The sequence below is a fragment of the Mesocricetus auratus genome, unplaced genomic scaffold (assembly GCF_017639785.1).
Source record: "Mesocricetus auratus isolate SY011 unplaced genomic scaffold, BCM_Maur_2.0 Super-Scaffold_100676, whole genome shotgun sequence".
NCBI classification, from domain to species: domain Eukaryota; kingdom Metazoa; phylum Chordata; class Mammalia; order Rodentia; family Cricetidae; genus Mesocricetus; species Mesocricetus auratus.
Genome location: NW_024429266.1, coordinates 120,094,301 through 120,122,193, shown reverse-complemented (window position 1 = coordinate 120,122,193; position 27,893 = coordinate 120,094,301). Strand labels below are relative to the sequence as shown.

At 38.8% G+C, this 27,893-nt stretch overlaps 1 protein-coding gene across 1 annotated transcript; it reads right to left on the bottom strand.

Moving 5' to 3' along the window:
• Window positions 1-54: 54 nt before the first annotated feature.
• On the bottom strand, window positions 55-8,436 carry LOC101842222 (putative vomeronasal receptor-like protein 4). Its single transcript, XM_005087418.2, has 3 exons — window positions 7,568-8,436; window positions 1,969-2,038; window positions 55-258 (listed from the first exon to the last, which is right to left on the bottom strand). The coding sequence occupies exons 1-3, from the start codon at window positions 8,434-8,436 to the stop codon at window positions 55-57; spliced, it is 1,143 nt and encodes a 380-aa protein (XP_005087475.2).
• Window positions 8,437-27,893: the final 19,457 nt, after the last annotated feature.

Here is a 27,893-nt window from a genome sequence, read left to right as displayed (position 1 = left end):
ACAGGCTCCAAACTCCACAGGTGGCACCTGGGCTGCAAATGCCACTGGAGGTAGTCACCCACTGGCCCGCTCTGCCTTCAGGCAGCTCTGCGTGCTAACTTCCTGCCACGTGTGCCTCTTCTGCATATCCCCTGTGTCTGCTTTCCCGATGGCAGGCTCCTTCTCCCCATGGGCTGCAGGCTTTCCCTGGATGAATTCCTCTTGTTGCTGCCACCACCAGGTCAGCTGCCTTGACCCGTGCTCAGGCTTCTGTTGTTGCTGTGTTCGCCACACCCTCTCAGCTCACAAGTGAGCAGCTGCAGTCGCTCTTGGCCGGGCAGTGCACCACCTGTGTTCGTTGCCCAGCTGTGCTATAAGGTGACAGCCAGTCTCACACTTCTCTGCCGCCTTCAACAGACCTGGTAAAACAACTGGGAATTGTTAATGGGTGGGGTGGGTTAAAAAAGGGACCCCTCCCCCCACTAAAATGCAAAATATGATGTTGTAGTAAATTAGATCCCTTATAGTTCCACAATGGAAGGTTTGAAAATGGAGCAATTAAGTGGGGGGATAATCAGCTTAGCTGGGATTGACATAATGCCAATTATAACCATCATTATTTTGGTAATTCTGGTTTTATCCCTTAAAAAGTTATTTGATATCAGTGCCAAATAGGAAAAATTGACTGGTAAGATAAAATCCTTAGAAAGAGTAATGAAGCTAATATAAAAAATATTCACACATGCAAGGGGGAATTTAGAACAGAAGTTACCACACCATTGCATTCTGAAACTGAAGAGGAATGGCCCAAGTTTACTAGAAAACGAATCTTAATTTATCCAATTACTATTCAAGAACAACCACCAGATGATAGACGTCTCCAAGGATATTCAGAACTGGGATCCAACAGAAATGTTAGATTTGAAGAGATTTAAAGAAGAAATAGTTGCATATGGCATTTATTCACCTTTTATGAAGCAGATGTTAAATTCATGGGCCACTCAGAACAAAATTATTGCTCAAGACTGGAAGATCTGGTTATGGCAGCATTGGAAGCTGGTCCTCAGTTACACTGGAGAACCTGGTGGAGAGATGAAGCTAGGACCATAGAATGATGAGGTAGGGCTTAGATGTGATGAGATTTCCCAAGATCACTTCCTCAGTGCGGGCAATTACAATGCTGTGGAAGGACAGATTACATTTGATAATCACATGTTGGCCCTATGCTGCACAGCATCTTTGAATGCTTGGAACAAGACTGAAAAATCAGGAAAGAGGACTGAGTCATTTTCTAAAATTACACAAGACCTAAAAGAAGCCTTCACTGACTTTTTCCAAAGGTTGAATTCAGCTGTAAATAGAATGATAACAGATACTGAAGTTAGATAAATATTAATTGAATCTTTGGCTTTTGAAAATGCTAATTCAGAATGTATAAGGGTAATCAGGTATTTAAAGTCAAGATCAGCACCAACTGATAAATGTATTTGAAATACAGTTAATATAGGATTTCAAGCTTTTGATGATACATGCATGGTGGAAGTGATTTCTAAAAAAGTTAAGACAACTAAAAAAGTTTAGATGTTTTCATTATGGTAAACCAGGTCATCTGAAAAGGGATTGGAGGTAACGTGTTCCTAGAACATTTTTTTTTTCTAGAGAGAATCCAAACAGAATGTCCGAGCCTTCTGGATATGCAGAAGGTATGACAAAAGCTGACATTGAACTAATGAATGCACATTAAAATGGGAGAGGCAAGGTAACTCTTTGTCCGGAGGAAAGACCATGGGGGGGGGAGTGGTCTCTCATAGGCTATCATATCAAATTTGGTTCAATCATTCCCTGTCAGCATTAAGGAAGCTCCTTCACAGTGCAATTAAAAGATTCCGTGCCTGTTATGAAAAACCAGAGTGCTTTGGATGACAGAACAGCTTTAAAAGATAAAACACAATTTTCAGGAGAAACCATAAAGAAAATATTTTGGCAAACTTCTAGTAAATGATTGAAGCCCAAAGTTATAACTACTAATGAATGGCATTGCAATTGAGTGTTTTGTAGACACAGATACAGATGTAACAATAATTACACCAAAATCTTGGCATCCAAATTGACCTCTTCAGAAGGTAAATGTTCAGCTTTTAGGAATTGGAACTTTATCTCAAGTAAAAGAAAGTGCAAGTTTGTGCCAAATGTATAGGACTGAAAGGACAGAGAAGATAATTAAAGCCATATGTGGCTAACAGCAATGAATTTATGGAGACATGATTTGTTACAGCAATTGAAAACCTACATTAACATTCCTCCAATGTCAGAAACAAACCATAAACTAAAGTATGCTTATATCAGCCTGCTCCTCTAAAGATGTGTTGACTTCAAAATGGAAACTAGGGCACGTGTTACATTGGGGAAGATTAGATTCAAACAGGACAGACCTCTTGATGAGAAGTGGTAATAGTTCATCAGATAGCGTGACAATTCAAATTAAACTAACATATAAGACTAATAAATGTCTTTTATTTTATCAGATATAACATGCCAAAAAGGAAACTCCCCAAAGTTAGGGCTGGGACAGGGTTTTATCTTTGTCTTTCCAGGATAATGAAGGCATCCAATTAAGGGATCTGAAGATCACTGAACAAATGAGATATCTAAAGGAAAAAGATGATTCACCCACAGAAAAGGCCCACCCCCCAAAATAAGTTGGCTTAATGGTATGGCCCATTTCCAGCAGTATAAAATATCATAAATCTTCCAAAATGTTGTTTCTGTTGTTCTCTACAGACATATAAGACAGTCTTTTTGTAGTCCCAGTTTAATTAAAAATTAAAACTGGATTTGGAATTTGGAGCATGGCTCTCTATTTCTCTAAGCCCAAGAATTCTTGATAAAGGACAATCTAAAATTTCTGTCTCATATCAGAAGAGGCACCTGATGTGGGGCAGAAGAAAAAATCAAAATTAAGGGACTATTCTATTGGTATTAATTGCATAATTCTTCAGTTTTATTTTGACTCTCTAGAATATTTCTTAAGTATAAATATTATCTCAAAATTTATAAAATTAATATATATTAAACTTTCTGACATGATATTAATGGTGACAAACAATACTAACTAATTCCAGCTTCCTGTATGTGATTTCAGGTCTGAGTCTCTAACAAATAACTAGGAATGAAGTTTTTGTACTCTTGATGAACTTAACAAGTTGTGGTCCTTTAACCTCTCAGAGATCTGATATATATATATGTGTGTGTGTGTGTGTGTATATATATATATATATATATGTATATATAACTTTTTAAATGTTTAAGTTTTCTGCAGTGAACCCTGACAATTCCTAACAGCAACCTTTGGAGTCTCTATAATTAGGATGGGGCCCTACAACAATGATTCCACCTGGACTGTGATAATGCTACTTAGATGACCAACATCACCCAAAGATCAACTTTGGACTACAAACTGCTCAGGACAATTTTCAAGGTGGTTAGCTGAGATGATCCAGCCTCATAGACTACTCTATCCAGGAACAGAGATAAGCACTGTATTATCCCCTTACACAGAGACTGGACAACGAATGATACAGCTACATCTTTCAAGATGTGACAATTATCTAAAAAATTTTAGGGTCTCCTAAAAATGCCATCACCCCCAGAAAGCAGGAAATAATTTTAAGAACATGACACCCACGTTCCCAAGAGGTGGAGTGGATAGGTTTTTGTCATTCAATGGGTTATGCATATTTATCATCATTTAGGGGGTTGATTACAAATGGTTATTGAAAATGGTCAGAAAAAAGCTGAATAAAAATGTTAGATTCAGTCCACTTCTGCCCACACTCAGGGCAGAGGGCAGAGGTGAGCTCTTGGTCACCATCTTAGACCCGAATTCCTCCGGCTTGCCCTCTCTTGGATCTCCTGGCCTGGGGACCAATGCCAGGTCGACGAGCCCCCTGACAGGACCAAGAGACCAGGTGCCTGCAGAGAGAGCCAGTCTACTCCTGCCCCGCACTCAGGGCAGAGGGCAGAGGACAGAGAGCAGAGACCAGAGAGTATTGGATTTGCTTGCACCCACCGAAAGGGAACCCTGGTCGCCCACCCACCAGGAGAGCAAGAGGCTCTTTCTGCACCCAATGGAAGAAGTGATGGGAAAGAGGCAATATAAGAACACACTCAGCAACAGAAAAAACAAATATGACACCACCAGAGTCTAGAGATTCTACACCAGCAAGACCTGAACACCCCAGTGTAGATGAAGCAGAAGGGAATGACCTTAAAAACACCTTCATGAAAATGATAGAGGCCCTCAAAGAGGATATGAGAAAATCCCTTAAGGAAATGGAAGAAAAAACAAACTAAAAAATCCAACAAATGCAAGAAAGGGAGGAAATATGAAGCAAAAATTCCAAGAAATAATTCAAATAATGCAAGGATTGAAAGCTGACATGGAGACAATAAAAAAGACACAGTCTGAAGGAATGCTGGAAATAGAAAAACTGGATAAACAGTCAAGTACTACAGATGCAAGCATAACCAACAGAATAAAAGAGATGAAAGAGAGAATTTCAGGTGTTGAAGACACACAAGAAGAAATAAATTCATCGACCAAAGAAAATCTTAAGTCCAACAAATCCCTAACACAAAATATCCAGGAAATATGGGACACCATGAAAAGACCAAACCTAAGAATAATAGGTATAGAAGAAGGTGAAGAAAAAAAACACCTCAAAGGGGCAGAAAACATATTCAACAAAATCATAGAAGAAAACTTTCCCAACCTAAAGAAGGACATGCCAATGAAGGTACAAGAAGCTTACAGAACACCAAATAGAGTGGACCACAAAAAAGTCCCCTTACCACATAATAATCAAGACCCTAAGCATACAAAATAAAGAAAGAATACTTAGAGCAGCTAAGGAAAAAGTTTAAATAACATATAAAAAGAAACCTATCAGAATTACACCTGACTTCTCCATGGAAACCAGAAAGTCTTGGATAGATATTCTACCAACACTAAGAGACCATGGATGCCAGCCCAGACTACTATACCCAGCAAAGCTTTCAATCACTATACATGGAGAAAACAAGAAATTCCATGACCAAACCAGATTTAAACACTACATATTCACTAACCCAGCCCTACAGAAAGTTCTAGAAGGAAAACTCCAATCCAAGGAACTACAACCAGAAAAACATAGGCAATAGATAATCCCACTTTACCAACAGCTAAAAGAGAAAAGGGGTGGAAGTCCACAAACAATTACACTAACAGCAACCACTCTAAAACCAACAAGAATGAGCAATCAAAGGTCATTAATATCCCTCAGTATTAATGGTCAAACTCTCCCATCCTTCTGCTGCATACAAGAAACACACCTCAGCTTCAAAGACAGATGTTACCTCAGAGTTGAGGGTTGCACAAAGATTTTGCAATCAAATGGACCCAAGAAACAAGCAAGGATAGCAATCCTAATATCTAACAAACTAGACTTTAAACTGAAATCAATTAAAAGAGATGAAGGAGGTCATTTCATATTCATCACAGGAGAAATGCACCAAGATAAAGTCTCGATTCTGAACATCCATGCCCCAAACACAAAGGCATCCACATTCATAAAGGAAACATTACTAAAACTAAAACCACACATTAAACCTCACACACTTATAGTGGGAGACTTCAATACCCCACTCTCACCACTAGACAGGACTACCAGACAGAAACTTAAAGAAACAAAGGAACTAATAGAAGTTATGACCCAATTGGGTTTGACAAACATCTATAGAACATTCCATTTAAACACAAAAGAGTATACCTTCTTCTCAGCACCACATGGGACCTTCTCAAAAATTGGCCACATACTTGGCAACATAGCAAACCTCAACAGATACAGAAAAATTGGAATAAGCCCATGTATCTTATCAGACTGCCATGCTTTAAAGTTAGAGTTCAACAAAAAATTGCAGAAACCCTACAAACTCATGGAAATTGAATAATGCACAATTGTGCCTCTCCTGGGTCAAAGAAATAAAAAAGAAATTAAAGACTTCTTAAAACTCAGTGAGCATGGAGGCACAACATACCCAAACTTACGGGACACTCTGAAAGCAGTGCTATGGGGGAAGTTCATAGCACTAAGTGCTCACATGAAGAAACTAGAGAATAGTCACACTAGAGAATTAACAGCACAACTGAAAGCTCTAGAACAAAAAGAAGTAAACTCATCCAGGAGGAGTAGATGCCAAGAAATAATCAAATTGAGGATTGAACTCAATAAAGTAGAAACTAGGAAAATGATACAAAGAATCGATGAAACGAAGAGTTGGTTCTTTGATAAAAATCAACAAGATAGACAAACTTTTATCCAAACTCAACAAATGGCAGAATGTGAACATGCAAATTAACAAAATCAGAAATGAAAAGGAGAACATAACAATGGACACTGAGTAAATCCAGAGAATCATCAGGTCATACTTTGAAAACCTGTCCTCCACAAAATTCAAAAATTTAAAGGAAGTGAACAGCTCTCAAGATAGCTATCACCTGCCAAAATTAAATCAAGAACAGATAAGCAATTTAAATAGACCTATAACCCCTAAAGAAATAGAAAGAGTCATCAAAAGTCTCCCAAGTAAAAAAAAAGCCCAGGACCAGATGGCCTCAGTGCAGAATTCTACCAGAAATTCAAAGATGAGCTTATAACAATTCTCCTGAAAGCATTCCATGCAATAGAAACAGAAGGGTGTTTGCCAAACTCTGCTTATGAGGCTTCAAAAACATTGATACCCAAGCCACACAAAGACACAACTAAGAAAGAGAAATTCAGACCAATAACCCTCATGAACATTGATGCAAAAATACTCAATAAAATACTGAGAAATTGGAATCAAGAACACATCAGAAAACACATCCACCATGATCAAATAAGTTTCATCCCAGGGATGCAGGGATGGTTCAGCATATGAAAATCCATCAATTTAATCCATCATATAAACAAATTGAGAAACAAAAATCACATGATCATCACACTAGATGCTTTTTTTTAGATGTGCATTGGTGTTTTACCTGTATGAGAATGTCAGGGATCTTGAAATTGGAGTTGGAGTTATGAGCTGACACATCAGTGCTGGAAATTGAACCCTGATCCTCTGGAAGAACATCCAGTGCTCTTAATCACAGAGCCATCTCTCCAGCTCCCCCTTTCCTTTATAAATTGCCATTTGACAATGGGCCACATCTTCTATACCCAGAGGCAGTCCTCTGTATCCCCCAGTTCAAATACCCCTTCCACCTGCCCCTTGTTCTCACTCACAGTCTATCTTCTGTCTTGGTCTCTTATTCCCTTCCCTTTGTCTTTCTGGGTCAACTAAATCTCCTTTGTGCTAAGAACTTCATCTCATAGTGTCTTGAAACAATTATGCTCCCTATACCAGAGACCTAGCAGAAAGTCAAATACTCAAATTAAGCATTCAGGGAACATTTATAATTGAAAGTAAAAAGCAAAGACTAGGAAAATTCTCATGGAAATGTCAACTTATAGTGTACTATGAACTTAAAGGATTCTGTAGTACTTTGTCCAGAAACATAAAAGAATGCATATTGATTATTCTGTTATCAGAACTGATTTGTACCAAAGGAGTTATCGTGGGATAGACATTCAACACAAACTTCTGAACAGCATTGGCAGCTGGGTCAGCCATCCATAACAGAAGTACAGAGGATGAGATGATGAAGTCCACCCAGTACATGACCACAAAGACAACCACCAGCATCAAGATGGTCTGCGTGGCCCTTTTCTCAGGGGAAGCCCTCAGGTGGCTAAGGCTGTGAAGATGCTTGCATTGCCTCTGATGTCTGAACAAGATGATCACCATGTATGCACTTGTGGTCATCATAACTCCTACAATAAATGCATCTCTGGAGGTTGTCACTGTTAAAATAATTGCCCTGATGATGTAGTTCATGGGGAGGAGTGAGCAATATTTAGTGATCTTTATCTGGTTGGTCTCACTCATATTGGTAAAGGCCCCAACATAGAAGATCCACCTAGTACTGAATGACAAATTGAGAGCCCAAATAAATAAGAAAGCATAGATCATGTATTTTTTTAGTTTATGTTTAAATTTTGCCAGCAAAGGGGTGCTGGGACTAATAGTGACAGCCTGGAACACACTCAGGAGGCAGGTGATGCAGATGGAGAGGCTTCTCATTATTCTGTTTACGTAAAAAGTTGCCTTACATTTGAAGTCATTCTCAAAGTTCAGTGACTCAAATATACCTGTAAGCCAAATATCCTCTCCAGAGAGGATCAGCACTATGTGGATGAAGGTCAGTTGACAGGAGATCAGATCCATGAGCTTAGATTTATGAACTAGGATTATGAAAACGTAGCAAAAAAGGAGAAACATATTGTTGAGGACTCCAAGTCCAACTTGGAAATAAAGGACATTCTTCAATGAGGACATATGTGGAAAGTGTTTTCATCTTAAGAGCATAGAGGAAACTTATTACGTATAGCTAAAAAAATAATATTCATCAAACTTGTGATGCAATGGTCAGTATGTCTATATCAACATTCTGTTTTACCTACCTACTTTTGATTAACCTATCTTCTAATTTTTTGACATTCCACATTGGAAATGTCCTATATTTCTATATACCTTCCATATTATCCCCTGTGTATATAGTATAGTGTACATAATAAACGCATTCTCAGCCACATTCAATGCAGAAAAGCTCCAGGATACATGCTGGAAGATGGCTCAGTGGTTCAGACCATGTTTTACTTTTGCAAAGGACCTGGTTAGATTCTCAGCAATGACTTGGTGACTCAGAACCATCTGTAACTCTAGTTACAGGGAATCTCTTGCCTCCTCTGGTATTGCATGCAAGTGGTGCACAAACATACATGCAGGAAAAACACTTACATATGACAATAAACTGCATAAATCTTAAATAAATAAGGAAGAAAACATGTAATTTTATTTAGTAATGATAATAATTCTAGCCTTGTTCTCCAAACTAAAAGAACTGTAATACATTTCAATTTTCAAATTGCAAATGGGCAAACTATATAAATACTCATTTTTATTAATTATACATCTATAAATTATTAGTATGGCAATGTATTATAAACAAAATAAAAAGATGATAATATAAGTTAAAAATAGTAATCTAATTTTTTTCTTATGCCAAAGCTATGGACTTCACCCTCTCTACTTCATACCCAGGCTTTGTAACTATTTATCACCTACAGAAAATGACATATCTTCTCTTTCATTAATTGGCTTCTTTCTCTGGGATTCACTGGAGGTGAGACTGGACCAGAAAAACTGTAGCTTCCATGATTACACACTGAGTTGTTAACATATACACGAACTGAGAAAAGTCTTTTGTTTCATTTGAAAAAAATGCAGTGCTTGGGTTTTCACATTAGTTTAAATTGTAGTTCTTAGTTGTTAGCAGTAAACACAAAGTATATCCACAAATATTCACAATAGTAGAGATGACATCACTATAAAATGGATCCAGACCAAAATACAAAGCAGTCTGCAGGCAGCTGTCTGAAGAGACTCACAGCAATAGAAACCAGGAGCTGCTTCATGCATGGCTCTACATGCTTCTGAGAAAATAATTTTACCCTTTTATTAACAAAGTATTTGATTTTAGAACAGTCTTATTTCATGAATTTATGGTGGTTTTTGCAATCTGCTTTGAGGAGATAGTAACATAGTAAACATACAAACATATTAGTTATTCTTCAGGAATCTCAAGAAAATGAAGACATTAGCCACTCAAATTAGTTCCATGAAGTCTTTATGAAATACATAATGCCAACAGGAATAAATAGTGATTATTTAAGGTATTAATTCACAGCATTTGCCTTGTACTCTTAAATAACTTCAATGTATAAGTTACTCTTTAGAAACTGAATTAAATTTAGCTCACCTGCAACTGGCAGCACACGGACACTGAATAGAATGTTGCAGTCTGACACTTGTGAGCCATCTCCCCTGAGATGAAGCAGCAGCAGCAGTGACTGCAGAGACTGTGGGGAAGCAGTCAGACCTGAGCTTGATCACAGGTCACGTGGTGTAAGTCTGGGAAAGATATGAAAATGTTCACCGGGAGAGAGAGCAAGAGCGAGAGACAGACAGAGAGAGACAGAGAGACAGAGAGACAGAGACAGAGAGAGAGAGAGAGAGAGCGAGAGAGAGAGAGAGAGAGAGCGAGAGAGCGAGCGAGCGAGCGAGAGAGAGAGAGAGAGAGAGAGAGAGAGAGAGAGAGAGAGAGAGAGAGAGAGAGAGAGAGAGAGAGAGAGAGAGAGATATGACTGGACTACTGCTGGGTCTAAGAATATATCAGGAGCACACTGTGTACTGAGGCTGCTAACATGAATATGTTTACGGCACCTGAGTGAAAACCTGAGAGTTACATCGTGTATGCTCATGAGATAGATGAACTTTAAGGAAAATGAACAGTGTATCTGTTTCCTAGGTGACTGCATCAAATCCACGGGGTCCTGCCTCATCATCAGTGCAGACTTTTAATGTGAATTACTCAAAACAAACTGAAAACTCTATAATGCTTGCAAACATAAACTCATGCTTCCATCATTTGGTTTTCATGGTGTGATGCCCTGTGTCCTGAGACTTAATAACATTTACTAGCATCATTTTATTCCATTTTTTCAAAAACAACGATTTCATAATTCTATATTATCTGTTTACCAATATGATTTTGCTGTATTTTTGAGGTGAGAAACAGTGACAGAGAGGGGTGGTCTCAATCCATAGTTCAGACTGGCTGCAATCAAACTTGCAATTCTCCTGCCTTAGCCTCCAAATAGCTGGGATCACAGGTGTTTGTGACCACACCTGTCTTCCCATTCCATTTAGTCTCCTAAGTACATTAGTAAGCGATAGTCCAGCAATATAAAAATGGACATACAATGTTCAGCAGCTAAACTTAAATTTACTTGGCATATTTTGTGAATGCCTCTCTTAAGGAACAATGTATTTTGTAACTACTAGAGGAAACCTTTGGGATTTTGACTTTAAATAATTTTACATTATTTAAGAAATAAAAACATTTCTCACTGCCAATGAAAAGCTTACTGAAATTTATGTAGGAATCAATGTAACAAGGTTCAAGTTAAAAACTCAAAATATTAAAAATGAACTCAATTGAATTAAAACATCATACTCCTACTGAAAATTATCCAGTCTATATTTTATAAAGATAACTTTACAATAATTTAATGAATAAGTGAACTAAGATTTCTAAATACATTTGAGATGCACAAAAGATCTACTTCATTAGAAATTATTGTAATAGAAGAAGCAAATCTATGAAAATATAAGCTTATTTATAGAACGGTAAGAATATCTTATGTTTTACTAGACCATGAAGTGAAACTCTCCTTAGAATTTCTCCTAACTATGGCCAGGTGGTAGTGGCACATGCCTTTAATCCCAGCACTTCAGAAGCAGAGGCAGAGGCAGGCATATCTCTGTGAGTTAAAGGCAAGTCTGGTCTACAGAGTAAGTTCCATGACAGACTCCAAAGCTACAGAGAAACTCTATCTCAAAAAAGAAAAACAACAAAAGAATTTCTAAGTACATGCAAACTCAATAGAACAGAAAATTACTGATAAACCCTAAATTATTTGTTGTATATTCCAAGTTTAATATTTATAAATCAATGCATAAGTTGAGAACCGTAGTAAAATGAAAAATACAAAATATAATTTAAATGTATCTTAATATTATAAATATACTCCTGAAAACCAATGTGTTCTTTGTGTTTCACTATGTAAGCCATTTCAGGTGTTTTGTGAGAGAGATGGAAAATTAACACAGCTGCCTTTAGATAGGAGGAACTATGCTTTTAGAAGTACAAGAGTATAATACACTCAGGAGAATCCATAGTCAGGTATGTTCATTCAAATATTCCATTTACAGCCACTTTTTACATAGACATGAATGCACATTCATTGTAAAAAGAGATGACTTTCATGAGGCTTTCATCCAATATGTAATACCCATTGGTTGCCTCCACCCTGTTAGCCTTTCCTGTCTCTATCCAAACTTCTGCTAGGCCCTGTCCTCTTTCCAATATCTCCTTTTCTACTGTCACATATATTATATTCAGAAATCATAGTAAGTGAAATCTATGGTCTTTACAGATCATTAGAGTGATACTTTATGTCTACAAGTATCTGCTGTGCTTGCTTATGATACATTATAGCGCAAAAGTAAAATTCTAAACAGAGAATTTTCTAATCACTGCATTACAGAAATGCTTGCTTCATTCTACCACTTGCTTTCAGTTATTACTATTAATGAAGAGAAAAAAAGAAACGCTCACCCAGATGGGCCTCTGATTAACATCCATGTACAATGAGGGCCTAAGAAACAGTTATAAGGAAGAAATGTCATCACCTCATCTCCCTCTAGATGCATAATTATCATGTCACCTGGAAAAGGGCAGTTCTGGCACTGAGGTTGTTAGAAAGTCATACCATCCAATGGAAAGTTCGCTTTCCTATTTTCAGGGAAACAGTGGAGTAGGAACATCTTGGGTTTCCCGTGTGTGAGCTATTCTCCCCAGGTCATTTATGTCTATGTGGATTAGGTGATCCCAGTCCTTGTGGACAAAACAAGAGTAAAAATAATATCCCATTATAAGAAGTAAGAGAAATATTTTTCATTCCCCAAGGAATCCTTCCTGCTTGCAAAACACTCCTGATGGCATGCATAATTACCTACAGTGGCTTCAGATTGTCACCTGGAAATTAACAGCAGCTTTGTTAAACATAAGAAAATGTCACCTCCTCTAAACACAATTGGGGAAAGAAGCCTTTCTTACAGAGAGCACAGAGTGAGGTAATGTAATCAGAAGATAGTGAGCTGTGGGGCTGGGGTTGTAACTCAGTTGGTAGAGTGAATGACAAGAAAGTATTGTTTATGTGAGACAACAGGGAAAGGATTAAACTTCCAAATTATAGGCACAGGTCAGGGAGAAGAATCCCAAGCCCAAGGCAAAGACAAGACCTTCAATAAGAAATAAAAGGAAACTGCTTCAAACTAAGGGAAGAAACCATAAAAATACAAGAAGCACACAGAATATATAAAAAACAAGACCAGACAAGAGAATTTTCATGGCATCTCATAGTTAAACCACTAAGTATGTAGAACAGGAAAGGGGTATTGAAGGCTGCAAGAAAAACTACAAGTCATGAAGAAAAAAAACATCAAAAGAATAGCTGACTTCTCAAAGCTCTAAATGACAGCCAACATAAAATAATATGCTCAGGAAAACTATTGCCATGATTGAAGGAGAGGGAACAATTTTCACATTATAGACTGCCTAGAAACTCTATATTCAACAAACTAAATCTAAGGTAATACAGGAAGTTTTATTTTGGAGTAAAGAGAGGTATAAACGAAACAGAGGGGTTATGGCAGATACATGAGTCATAATTAAAAAACCACACCACCAAAAATCAACAACGTGATGACCACAACCAAAGCACACACATTTCAATAGTAATTTGAACATGAATGACCTCAATTCTCTACTTAAAAATCATAGACTCACAGAATGGTCAAGAAACAAAATCTACTCATCTGTTTCCCACAAAAGCACATTTAGTTATAAAGATGGGCTCTACCTTAGAGTAAAGGATGGACAAAGAACTCCAAGGAAATGGAACCAGAAAGTAAACAGGAGTCTCTAGCCTAACATCTAACAAAATAGACTTTCAACTAATGAAAAGAAATAAAAAGGGAAGCTGCATTCACATCAAGGAAACCATTAACCAAGAAGACACCACACTACCCTAAACATATGTACACCAAACTCTGGGACGTATAATTTCAAAAACAAATAAATTTCTGCACTAAAAGACACAGATTAACACCAATTCATTGGTAGTAGGTGAATTAAATACCCAACTTTCTCCAATAGATAGGTCATCTGGAGGCTGGGCGGTGGTGACGCACGCCTTTAATCCCAGCACTCGGGAGGCAGAGGCAGGCAGATCTCTGTGAGTTCGAGGCCGGGCTGGACCAATAAGCCTCCAAAACAATACAGAGAAACCCTGTCTCGTAAAAACCAAAAAAATAGGTCATCTGGATAAAAAATAAACAGAGAAACATCAGAATTAATTGACATTTCACTCTGCATCACAGGAAGCTTCTCCAAAATAGACCATATATTGAATGCAAAACAGACCACTACAAATCAAAAAGATTGAAATAACTCCTTGTAGTCTATATGAAAATGATGCAATAAACCTGAAACTGATAGACACAAATCTCTAATAAAATCCCATCTCTTGGAGATTAAACATGTCTTAGAATGGTGAATGTATTGGAGAAGAAATAAAGAAATGAAAACTTTGTGAAGCTAAATCAAAATGAAAACAATAAGACACAATTTCTGGGATACATTAAAAGAATATCTGTACATAAATAGTAATCATTTTAGGAATACTTGAATTTGTGATATTAAATCATTACATGTTGGAATAACTTTTCTCCTATAATTTTTCTATTTTGTATTACTGGTATGTGGCTTATTTCACAATGCTGCTAGATTGATTTTAATTTCCTTGGAAGAATATTGAGATTTATAGTATATATAACACAGTGGTTTTTTATTTTCCACACACTAACTGTTACAAGAGGTATCACAATACTTCATTTAAATCTACAGTACAGAGCCATACTAGGAAAAACAGCGTCACACTTGCACCAAACCTGACAGATAGACAGAAGAGATAAGCATGAGGTAATTCAGCTGCAGTCAATGATCTTCGACAAAGATGCAAACAATACACACTGGAGAAAAGCCAGCCTCTTCACCTATCTCTACACAAAAAATTTATGTTCGCATGTTAGGTATTTAATCTATAGCCCCATCTCTCACTCCCACAGAAATTAATTCCAAGAGTCTTGCAGACATTAACATAAGACCTGAATCTGAAATGATTAAAGGAAAAAGTAGGGGACATTTCAACACATGGACAGGCAAATTTCTAATTCAGACTCCAGTTGCGCAGGCAATAGGGCCATCAGGTGACAGATGGGATATCATGGAACTAAACAGCTTCTGCATAGCAAAGGAGACAGTTACTAAGGGAAAAGACATCCCACATAATGGGAGAGAAATCTTGGCCAGCTGTACATGTGACAGAGGATTATTACCTGAAATGTACAAAGAACCGAAGAAACTAAACAGGAAATCACACAATCTAATTAAGAATGAATGAAATAAACAACTAACGTAATTCAGTAAATGCATAAATAGCCAAAGCATCTAAATCAAATGTAAATTTCTGAGAACTGCTTAAAAAACTTTTCAATATCAGTGGGGAAAAGAAAACTGAAGCTATTTTGATATTTCACTTTATACCAGTCAGAATGTCCATGAATAATAGAAACCCAGAGACAGATATTGGCATTCAAGCTGAAGATCAGAGAAGCAAAACAGGAAGCCACAGAAGAGTTATGTCCACTACCAATGCTCACATTGAAGGGCTATTCACCAAACTTGAGATTGCATCTCCAGACTGTACTGCTTCTTACCAAATCTCAAAATGCTCCTGAGACTGCACTAGGCTCCTTGTATTCTTTCTAGTGCCAGGATTAAAAGTGTGACCTCTGTTTCTCTTTTAGACTGATTCACTCTCATGTAGCCTAGGGTAGACTTGAACTCATAGCGATTCATCTGGCTCTGTCTCCTGAGTCCTGCCCAGCTTCTATGGCTGTGGTTAGCTTTTCATTCCGATCTCAAGGCAAGCTTTCTCAGATGATAAACAATGTATAACCACATCCAGGCTGTGGAGTAATGCAAATACTCATCCATTGCTGCTGACAGCACAAACTTGTACATCTACTATGAAAATCAGTGTGGTGATTCCTCAGGAAGCTGGTGAAAATACAACACCAAGATTCAGCTATATCTAGAAGAGACAGTGCAAAATACCCTTGAACGAATTGGTACAGGAGACTGCTTCCTGAATATAACACCAGTAGCACAGACTCTGAGATCGACAATTAAAATTAGGACCTCCTGGGTAACGCAGCCACAAAAAGAGAAACATGGCATGTACTCTCTCATATATGGATTTTAGACATAGATCTGGGGAGTGCCAGCCTACAATCCCATGGCCAGAGAGTCTGGGAAACAGAACCTTCATTTAGTGGCTGATGGAAGCAGAGGCAGACTCCCATGGCTAAGCACTGAGCTGAACTCAAGAAAGCCAATAACAGAGAGGGAGGACTGATGACCAAAGGGATTAAGACTGGTCTGGTTTAACCCCCAGAAACAGCTGGCCTGACAAGGTTTAATTCTTGAATCCCAGGCATCAGCCTGGGAATCCAGCATGGGACTGATCAAGACCCCCTGACTGGGGGTATCAGTGAGGAGGCCTAGGTAATCTATTGAGCCTTGGGCAGTAGATCAGTATTCATCCTGAGTATACACATGGACTTTGGACTCCCATCCAACAATGTCAGATGCACTGTCACCCTGAACTCCTGGGGGAGGGCCTCACCCTCCCTGGGGAAATGATATTGGGGGGTTGGGGGAAGGGCACAGGAGGAGGGGAGAGAAATGGAGAGGGACCTGGAACTGACTTGTGAAGCAACCTTGTTTCTAATCTAAATTTAAACTTAAAAATAGTAAAAAAAAAAAATAGGACCTTCTGAAACTGAGAAGCTTCTGTAAGGCAAAGAACACAGTCAACAAGACAAAATTGCAACACACAGAATGGGAAAACATATTCACCAGTCCCACATCTAATACAGAGTTGATTCCCAAAATATAAAAAGAACTCAAGAAGCTAGTTACCAAAACACCAAATAATCCAATTAAAAAGAGGGTTACAGAACTAAATAGGGAATTCTCAATACAGGAATCAAAAATGGCTGAAAGACACTTAAGAAAGTGCTCAACATCCTTAGCCATCAGGGAAATGCAAATCAAAACAACTCTGATATATCATCTTGCTACTGTCAGAATGGCTAAAATCAAAAACACCAATGACAGGTTATGTTGGAGAGGATGTAGAGAGTGGTGGGAGTGCCAACTTGTACAGCTGATGGGGGAAGTCCTTATGTGTATATGTTTTTCTTATACATATAAATAAAATACTGTTGGCCAATAGGGATGCAAGTAGGTAGGACTAGAAGACAATGAGGATTCTGGGAAATGTAGTCAAGATCTCATGGGAGGACAGGACATATCAGGATGGCCTCCTCGGAAAGATAAGTTCTTATAAAATATATATTGGTAATTATGGTTTAATAATTAAATCAGAGCTAGCCGATAAGAAACCATAGCAAGAGTCCTTCCAGACCCCACTGCCTGCATGTCCAGCTTCAGGTAAGCGTGGGTCATCCTGGGACTGCCCCCCCTGCCCATCACTACTCCCTCAATCTTCTGGAGGTCTGCTCCTGGCCTCGAGAGGACCCGCCCACACAGGAAAGACTTGAGCCCTTCCAGACCCCCCCCCCGTTGTGCCCAGCTTCCTGAAAGAAGGAGACCAGTGGAGACAGAGAGAGCCCAACTGCATGCACTGGAAAAAGATATGGGAAGAAGACAGTATAAGAACACACTCGACTACCTGATCCAAGGAGACCAAGTACAACAGGCCCTGCTTCTGAGCCTGTGTTCCAGTGCCTGGGGATCGCCTGGGAACTGCACAGGGCTTCCAATCCCGGCGGGAGCCAAACACCCCAGACTCCAGGACTTCTCTCCCACAAACAAGACCAGGAAACCAGAGGAGCCAGGGAGACCAGGGGAGCAGCCATTCCGGCGGCAGGATCAGGTACAACAGGATCCAGCTAAGGGTCCAGGGGACCAGGTGGGAGGCTAAGCACCCCAGATTCCTGTTCTTTTCTCCACCCACAGGACCAGAAGGAGGACAAGGAATAGAAGAACTACCAGATTATTGGACTTGTTAGCACCCACCAAAAAGGGAACTCTGGTCCCCTAACCACCAGACCAGTAAGGGGCTCTTTCTGCACCCACTAGAAGAAGAGATGGGAAAGAGACAATACAAAAACACACTCAGCAACAGAAAAACAAATATGACACCATGAGATTCTAGAGACTCCACACCAGCATGACTCCAACATTCCAATGCAAACGAAACAGAAGAGAATGACCTTAAAACCACTTTCATGAAAATGATATAGGCCCTAAATGAGGATATAGGAAAATCCCTCCAAGAAATGGAAGAAAAAACAATCCAAAAATGCAAGAAATGGAAGAAGAAACAAACCAAAAAAGGCAGGAAATGGAAGAAGAAACAAAGCAAAAAATGCAAGAAATGGAAGAAAAAGCAAACGAAAAAATGCAAGAAATGGAAGAAAGAACAAACCAAAAAATTCATAAAAGGGAACAAATGGATGAAAAGATAAACCGAAAATTGCAAGAAACAATGCAAACACTGCAAGAGTTGAAAACTGAAATAGAGACAATAAAAACAAAACACAATCTGAAGGCAGGAAATAGAAAAGCTGGGCAAACGGTCAGGTAGTACTGATACAAGCATTACCAACAGAATAGAAGAGATGGAAGAGAGAATCTCAAGTGTTGAAGATACACTAGGAGAGATGGATTCATCAACCAAAGAAAACCTTAAGTCCAACAAATCCTTAACACAAAAGATCCAGGAAATATGGGACACCATGAAAAGACCAAACCTAAGAATAATAGGTATAGAAGCAGGAGAAGAAAACCACCTCAAAGGGGCAGAAAACATATTCAACAAAATCATAGAAGAAAACTTTCCCAACCTTAAGAAAGACATGCCAATGAAGGTACAAGAAGCTTACAGAACACCAAATAGAGTGGACCACAAAAAAAAGTCCCCTCGCCACATAATAATCAAGACCCCAAATATACAGAATAAAGAAAGAATATTAAGAGCAGCTAAGGAAAAAGGCCAAGTAACATATAAAGGCAGACCTATCAGAATTACACTTGACTTCTCCATGGAAACTCTGAAAGCCAGAAGGTCCCGGATAGATATTCTACCAACACTAAGAGACCATGGATGCCAGCCCAGACTACTATACCCGGCAAAGCTCTCTATCACTATAGATGGAGAAAACAATATATTCCATGACAAAACTAGATTCAAGCAAAAACATATCCACTAACCCAGCCCTACAGAAAGTTTTGGAAGGAAAACTCCAACCCAAGGAAGTTAACAACCAGAAAAACATAGGCATTAGAGAATCCCTCTCTACCAACAGCCAAAAGAAAAAAGGGGTGAAATTCCACACATAATTCCACCACCAACAACCATTGCAAATCGAAGAAGAATGAGCAATCAATGGTCATTAATGTCCCTCCACATTAATGGCCTTAACTCACCCATAAAAAGACACAGGCTAGCAGAATGGATTCGAAGACAGAACCCTTCCTTCTGCTGCATACAAGAACACACCTCACCCTCAAAGACAGACATTACCTGAGAGTTAAAGGTTGGGAAAAATCTTCCAATCAAATGGACCCAAGAAACAAGCAGGGGTAGCAATCCTAATATCTAACAAACTAGACATTAAAATAAAATCAATCAAAAGAGATGAATGAGGTCATTACATACTCATCACAGGTGAAACCCACCAAGATGAAGTGTCTGTCCTGAACATCTATGCCCCAAATACAAAGGCATCCACATTCGTAAAAGAAACATTACTAAAACCTTAATCACATATAAAGCCCCACACAGTTATAGTGGGAGATTTCAACACACCACTCTCACCACTATACAGGAATACCAGACAGAAACTCAACAAAGAAGCAAAGGGTCTAATAGAAGTAATGACCCAACTGGAATTAACAGACATCTATAGAACATTTCATCCACATAAAAAAATATGCCTTCTTCTCACCACCACATGGAACCTTCTCAAAAATCGACTACATACTTGGCAACATATCAAACCTCAGCAACTACAAAAAATTGGAATAACTCCATTCATCTTATCAGACTACCATGCTTTAAAATTAGAATTCAACAAAAACACAAACTGCAGAAAACCTACAAACTCATGGAAATTGAATAATGCACAACTGCACCATTCCTGGGTCCAAGAAGAAACAAAAAAAGAAATTAAAGATTTCCTAGAATTCAATGAGAATGAAGACACAACATACCCAAACCTATGGGAAAGCAGTGCTATGAGGGAAGTTCATAGCACTAAGTGCCCACATGAAGAAACTGGAGAACAGTCACATTAGAGAATTTATAGCACATCTGAAAGCTCTAATCCCACATCTGACAGAGAGTTGATCTCCAAAATTTACAAAGAACTCAAGAAGCAAGTCTCCAAAAAACCAAATTAAAAAGTGGGCTGCAGAACTAAATAGAGAATTTTCAATAGAGGAGTCTAAAATGGCTGAGAGGCACTTGAGAAAGTGCTCAACATTCTTAGACACCTGGGAAATGTAAATCAAAACAACTCTGAGATACCATCTCACTCCTGTCAGAATGGCTAAAATCAAAAACACCAATGACAATTTATGCTGGAGAGGATGTGGTGAAAGGGGAACACTCCTCCATTGCTGGTGGGAGTGCCAACTTGTTCAGCCACTTTGGAAATCAGTATGGAGATTTCTCAAAAAAATGGGAATAAACCTACCACAAGACCCAGCAACTCCACTCTTAGGCATATATCCAAAAGATGCCCATTCATACAACAAGGATGTCTGTTCCACTATGTTCATAGCACCATTATTTGTAATAGCCAGAACTTGGAAGCAACCTAGATGCCCCTCAACCGAAGAGTGGATAGAGAAAAATGTGGTATATTTACACAATGGAGTACTATTCAGCAGAAAAAAACAATGGAATCCTGAGATTTGCAGGCACATGGATGACACTAGAAGAAACCATCCTGAGTGAGGTAACCCAGTGACAAAAAGAGAAACATGGCATGTACTCTCTCATATTTGGATTTTAGACATAGATCTTGGGAGTGCCAGCCTACAATCCCATGGCCAGAGAGTCTGGGAAACAGAACCTTCATTCAGTGGCTGATGGAAGCAGAGGCAGACTCCCATGGCTAAGCACTGAGCTGAACTCAAGAAAGCCAATAACAGAGAGGGAAGACTGATGACCAAAGGGATTAAGACTGGTCTGGTTTAACCCCCCAGAAACAGCTGGCCTGACAAAGGTTAACTTTTGAATCCCAGGCATCAGCCTGGGAATCCAGCATGGGACTGATCAAGACCCCCTGAATGTGGGTGTCAGTGAGGAGGCCTAGGTAATCTATTGAGCCTTGGGCAGTAGATCAGTACTCATCCCGAGTATACACACGGACTTTGGACTCCCATCCAACAATGTCAGATGCACTGACACCCTGAACTCTTGGGGGGAGGGTCTAGGCCCTGCACTGGATGAAATGACAGACTATGGACACCACCATGGAGGGCCTCACCCTCCCTAGGGAAATGAGGGGATAATGGGGGAGGGTTGCGGGGAGGGCACGGGAGGAGGGGAGGGAAAGGGAGAGGGACCTGGAACTGACTTGTGAAGCAACCTTGTTCTAATCTAAATTTAAACAAAAATAAATAATAATAATAATAATAAAAGAAAAAAAGAACACACTCAGCAATAGAAAGACCAATATGACTCCACCAGAATCTAGAGACCCCATGACAGCAAGACCTGAAAAGCACAACATAGATGAAGCAGAAGACACAGACCTTAAAAATTATTTTATGAAGTTAGAGACCCTCAAAGAGGAAACAAGGAAATCCCTTAAAGAAATAGAAGAACAAAGAAAAATACATGAAAGGTAGGAAAAGATGAACCAAAAATTCAAGAAATAAATAAATAATCTCTTAAAGAATCTAATGAGTACCAAGAAAAAACAATAAAAAATAAGGAAACAACTCAAACAGTTGAAGGATTGAAAGCTGAATACAAACAATAAAGAAAACACAAAATGAGGGGATGCTGGAAATAGAAAAGCTGGGTAAAGGATCAGGAATTACAGATGCAAGTATAACCAATAGAATGCAAGAGATGGAAGAGAGAATCTCAGGTGTTGAAGACTCGTTAGAGTATATACAGTCATCAAAAAAAGAAAATCTCAAGTCCAACAAATTCCTAACACAAAACATCCAGGAAATATAGGACACCATGAAGAAGCCAAACCTAGGAATAATAGGTATAGAAGAAGTGAAGAAATACAGCTCAAATGTACAGAAAACATATTCAACAAAATCATAGAAGAAAACTTCCCTAACTTAAGGAAGGATATGCCTATGAAAATATAAGAATCTTGCAGAACACCAAATAAAGCTGCACTAGGAAAAGAAGTCCCTTTGCCACATAATAATCAAAACATTAAACCTACAGAATAAAGAGAAAATATTAAGAGCAGCTAAAGAAAAAGGACAAGTAACATACAAAGGCAGACCTATCTGAATTACATCAGACTTCTCAGTGGAAACTATGAAAGCCAGAAGATCCTGGACAGATGTCTTATAAAAACTAAAAGAACAAGGATGCCAGCCCCAACTACTGTATTCAGCAAAGCTTTCAATTACGATAGATGGAGAAAACAAAATATTCCATGACAAAGTCAGATTAAACAATACATATCCACAAATCCAGCCCTACAGAAAGTGCTGGAAGGAAAACTTTGACTCAACAAAGATAACTACACTCACAAAGACACAGGTAATAGATAATCCCACTTTATCAAACACCAAAAGAAAAAGGCAGGAAAACCTACACACAATAACATCACTACCAATAAATCAAAAGCAATCAAGAATCAACAATCAATGGTCATTAATATCCCTTAATGTCAATGGCCTCAACTTGCCTATAAAAAGACACAGACTAACAGAATGGATACAAATAAGGAACCCATCCTTCTGCTGCAAACAAGAAATACATCTCAACATCAAAGACAGACATTATCTCAGAGTAAAGGGCTTGGAAAAGATTTTCCAATCAAATGGACCCAAGAAACAAGCTGGTATAACAATCCTAATATCTAACAAACTAGACTAAATTAAAATCAATCAAAAGAGATGAAAAAGGACATTTCATATTCATCAAAGGAAATGTCCATTAAGATGAAGTCTCAATTTTGAACATCTATGCCACAAATACAAAGGCACCCACATTCGTGAAAGAAACATTACTAACGCTCAAAATGCACCTTAAATCTCACACACTAATAGTAGGAGACTTCAACACTCTGCTCTTACCGCTAGACAGGACCTCCAGACAGATACTTAATAAAGAAACAAAAGAAGTAGCAGAAGTTATGACCCAACTGGGTTTAACAGCCATCTATAGAACATTCCATCCAAACACAAAAGGATATACCTTATTCTCGGCGCCACATGGAACCTTCTCTAAAATTGACCACATAATTGGAAACATAGCAAACCTCCACAGATACAAAAAATTGGAATAACCCCCTGTACCTTACCAGGCCACCATGCATGAAAATTAGAATTCAACAATGACACAAACTGCAGAAGCCCTACAAACTCATGGAAATTGAACAATGCACAATTGCACCATCCCTGGATAAGGGAGAAATAAAAAAAGAAATTAAAGACTTCCTGGAATTCAATGAGAATGAAGACACAACATAGCCAATCTTATGGGACACTTTGAAAGCTGTGCTATGAGGGAAGTTCATAGCACTAAGTGCCCACATGAAGAAACTGGAGAACAGTCACATTAGAGAATTTATAGCACATCTGAAAGCTCTAGAACAAAAAGAAGTAAAATCACCCAGGAGGAACAGACGCCAGGAAATAATCAAATTGAGGGCTGAAATCAATCAAGTAGAAACCAGGAAAACATTGCAAAGAATCAATGAAACAAAAAGTAGGTTCTTTGAGAAAATCCACAAGATAGACAAACCTCTATCCAAACTAACCAAAAGGCAAAAAGAGAACACGCTAATTAACAAAATCAGAAATGAAAAGGGGATATAACAACGGACACTGAGGAAATACAGAGTATCATCAGGGCATATTTTGAAAACCTGTACTCTGCAAAATTCAAAAAATTTAAAGGAAATGGACAATTATCTGGATAGATATCACTTGCCAAAACTAAATCAAGAACAGATAAACAATCTAAGCAGATCTATACCACTTAATGAAATAGAAGCAGTCATCAAAAGTCTCCCAACCAAAAAAAGCCCAGGCCCAGATGGCTTCAGTGCAGAATTCAAAGAAGAGCTAATTCCATTACTTCTCAAAGTGTTACACACAATAGAAGCTGGATGTTCACTGCCAAACTTTTTTTACTAGGCTACAATTACCTTGGTACCCAAGCCACACAAAGACACAAATAAGAAAGAGAACTACAGACCAATTTCCCTCAGGAACATTGATGCAAAAATACTCAGTAAAATACTAGCAAATCTGATCCAAGAGCATCAAAAAATCATCCACCATGATCATGTAGGATTCATCCCTGGGATGAAGGGATGGTTCAACATACAAAACTCTATCAATGTAATCCACTGTATAAACAATCTGCAAAAGAAAAACCACATGATCATCTCACTAGATTCTCAAAGATCCTTTGACAAAATCCAACACCCCTTCATGATAAAGGTCCTACAGAGCTCAGGGATATCAGGAACATACCTGAGCATAATAAAAGCGATATACAGTAAACCAACAGCTGACATCAAATTAAATGGAGAGAAACTCAACGCAATTCCTCTAAAATCAGGAACAAGACAAGGCTGTCTACTCTCTCCACATCTCTTCAATATTATACTTGAAGTTCTAGCTAGAGCAATAAGACAACAAAAGGAGCTCAAGGGGATACAAATCGGAAAAGAAGAAGTCAAACTTTCATTATTTGCAGATGATATGATAGTTTACATAAGTGACCCAAAAACTCTACCAATGAACTACTACAGTTGATAAACACCTTCAGCAAAGTGGCAGGATACAAGGTTAACTAAAAAAATTAGTAGCCTTATTATATACACATGATAAATTGGTTGAGAGAGAAATCAGAGAAACATCACCCTTTACAATTGCTATAAACAGCATCAAATATCCTGGGATAACATTAACAAAAGAAGTGAATGACCTGTATATCAAGAACTTTGAGTCCTGAAGAAAGAATCAAAGAATACACCAGAAGATGGAAAGATCTTCCTTGCTCTTGGATTGGTAGGATCAACATAATAAAAATGGCAATCTTGTCAAAAGCAATCTACAGATTAAATGCAATCCCTATCAAAATGCCAGCACAATTCTTCACAGACTTTGAAAGAACAATAATCAACTTCATATGGAAAAACAAAAGACACAGGATAGTGAAAACAACCCGGTACAATAAAGTAACTTCCAGAGGCATCACCATCCCTGACTTCAAGCTCTATTATCGAGCTATAGTCCTGAAAAAAGCCTGATATTGGCACAAAAATAGACAGGTAGACCAATGGAATTGAATTGAAAACCATGATTTTAACCCACACACCTATGAACACTTGATTTTTGACAAAGAAGCTAAGATGATACAATGGAAAAAAGAAAGCATCTTCAACAAATGGTGCTGGCCTAATTGGATATTGGCATGCAGAAGACTGCAGATAGATCCATGTCTATCACCTTGCACAAAACTTAAGTCCAAATGGATCAAGGACCTCAACATAAATCCAGCAACACTGAAACTCTTAGAAGAGAAATCGGGAGATATTCTTCAAAGATTTGGTACAGGAGACTGCTTCTTGAACATAATACCAATAGCACAGATAACTGAGATCAACAATTAACAAATGGGACTACTTGAAACTAAGAAGCTGTGTAAGGCAAAGGACACAGTCAACAAGACAAAAACACAGCCCACACACTGGGAAAAGATATTCACTAACCCCATACCCGACAGAGGACTGATATCTAAAATTTACAAAGAACTCAAGAAGCAAGTCTCCAAAACACCAAAGGATCCAATTAAAAAGTGGGTACAGAACTAAATAAAGAATTCTCAATAGAGGAGTCTAAAATGGCTGAGAACTAAATAAAGAATTCTCAATAGAGGAGTCTAAAATGGCTGAGAGACACTTGAGAAAGTGCTCAACATCCTTAGACATCAGGGAAATGCAAATCAAAACAACTCTGATATAGCATCTCACTCCTGTCAGAATGGTTAAAATCAAAAACAGCAACGACAATTTATGTTGGAGAGGATGTGGAGAGAGGGGAACACTCCTCTACTGCTGGTGGGAGTGCCAACTTATACACCCACTTTGCAAATCAGTATGATGATTCCTCAGGAAAATGGGAATCAATTGACCATGAGAACCAGCAATTCCACTCTTAAGCATATATCCAAAAGATGCAAATTCATACAACAAGGACCTCTGTTCCACTGTGTTCATAGCAGCATTATTTGTAATAGTCAGAACCTGGAAGCAACCTAGATGCCCCTCAATTGAAGAGTAGATACAGAAAATGTAGTACATTTACACAATGGAGTACTATTCAGTGGAAAAAAAGCAATGGAATCTTGAAACTTGCAGGCAAATCGATGGCACTAGACGAATCGAGATAACACAGTCACAAAAGGAGAAACATGGTATGTACTCAGTCATATATGCATTTTATAAGGATCAGGGGAGTGCCAGCCTACAACTCCGCTGACAGAGAGTCTGGGGAACAGGAAAGAACCTAAGATAGATATGCATGGTACCCCAGAGAAGAGGAATGAGGCAAGATCTCCTGAGCAGATTGGAAGCAGGGTGGGCAGGGGAGTGGGAGCTGGGAAAAGAGAGAAGAGGAGAAGAAAGGAGGTCATGGGGGAGCAAGAAGTTTGAGTTAGAGGATGAATAGGAGAGAACAGGATGAGAAATTCCATAATAGAGGGAGTCATTATAGGTTTCAAGAGAGATCTGGCACCAGTAAGATCTCTAGCAATCTACAAAGATGACACCAACTGGCAAACTAAGTAATACTGGAGAGACTGCCTTAAATGCCCATCCCTGATAATGGATTTGACGACTACCTTTCATTCCATCCTAGAACCTTCATCCTGTGACTGCTGGAAGCAGAGGCAAACTCCCACAGCTAAACACTGAACTTAACCCCTGGAACCCGGTGACACAAAGAGAAGAGTGATGAGCAAATAAATAAAGAATGAGCTGGCAAAACCAGCAGAAACAGCTGCCCTGAACAAGGGGGAGCTCTTGGACCCCGGACTGACAGCTGGGAGGCCAGCATGGGACTGATCCTGACGCCCTGAATGTGAGTCAGTGAAGAGGCCTGGGCAATCTATGGGGACCTGGGCAGTAGATCAGTATTTATCCCTGGCATACAAACGGACTTCATGTGTCCATAACACAAAGAGGGATGCTGTCTCAGCCTTGACTCTTGGGGGAGTGCCTGGACCCTGCCCTGAACGAAATGACAGACTCTGAATATCCCCTATGTGGAAGGGAGTGGGGATAGGGTGGGAGGTTGGGGGTGGTTGTGGGGGATGTGGAAAGAGGGGAGCGAGAGGGAGGTAGCATTGACATGTGAAGCAAGTTCTTTTCAAAAAATGTAATAAAATAATGAAAAAAATCATAGCAAACGGCCAACAGCTTCATAATTAATGCAGTATCTTGTGTGTTATTTGGGGACTAAAGCAGCAACGGGACCCAGGTTGCTGGAGGGAAGAATGCACATTACATACAGCCACTTTGGAAATCAGTATCTAGATTCCCCAGGAAAATGGGAATCAGTCTAACACAAGATTCAGCAATTCCACTCTTAGGCATATACCCAAAAGATGCACATTCATACAACAAAGACATATGTTCAACATTATTTGTGATAGCTAGAACCTGGAAGCCCCTCAACTGAAGAGTGGATAGAGAAAATGTGGTACATTTATACAATGGAGTACTACTCA

What these genes read in the sequence shown, in the direction of transcription:
- LOC101842222 (XM_005087418.2), bottom strand. Translation starts at nt 8,436, where the DNA reads ATGTCCTCATTGAAGAATGTCCTTTATTTCCAAGTTGGACTTGGAGTC. An exon ending in GATAACAGAATAATCAATAT is followed by an intron (nt 2,039 to 7,567) that starts GCATTCTTTTAT and finishes TCTGTATCTGTG; the next exon opens with TCTACAAAACACTCAATTGC. An exon ending in GCTTCAATCATTTACTAGAA is followed by an intron (nt 259 to 1,968) that starts GTTTGCCAAAAT and finishes TGGCGAACACAG; the next exon opens with CAACAACAGAAGCCTGAGCA.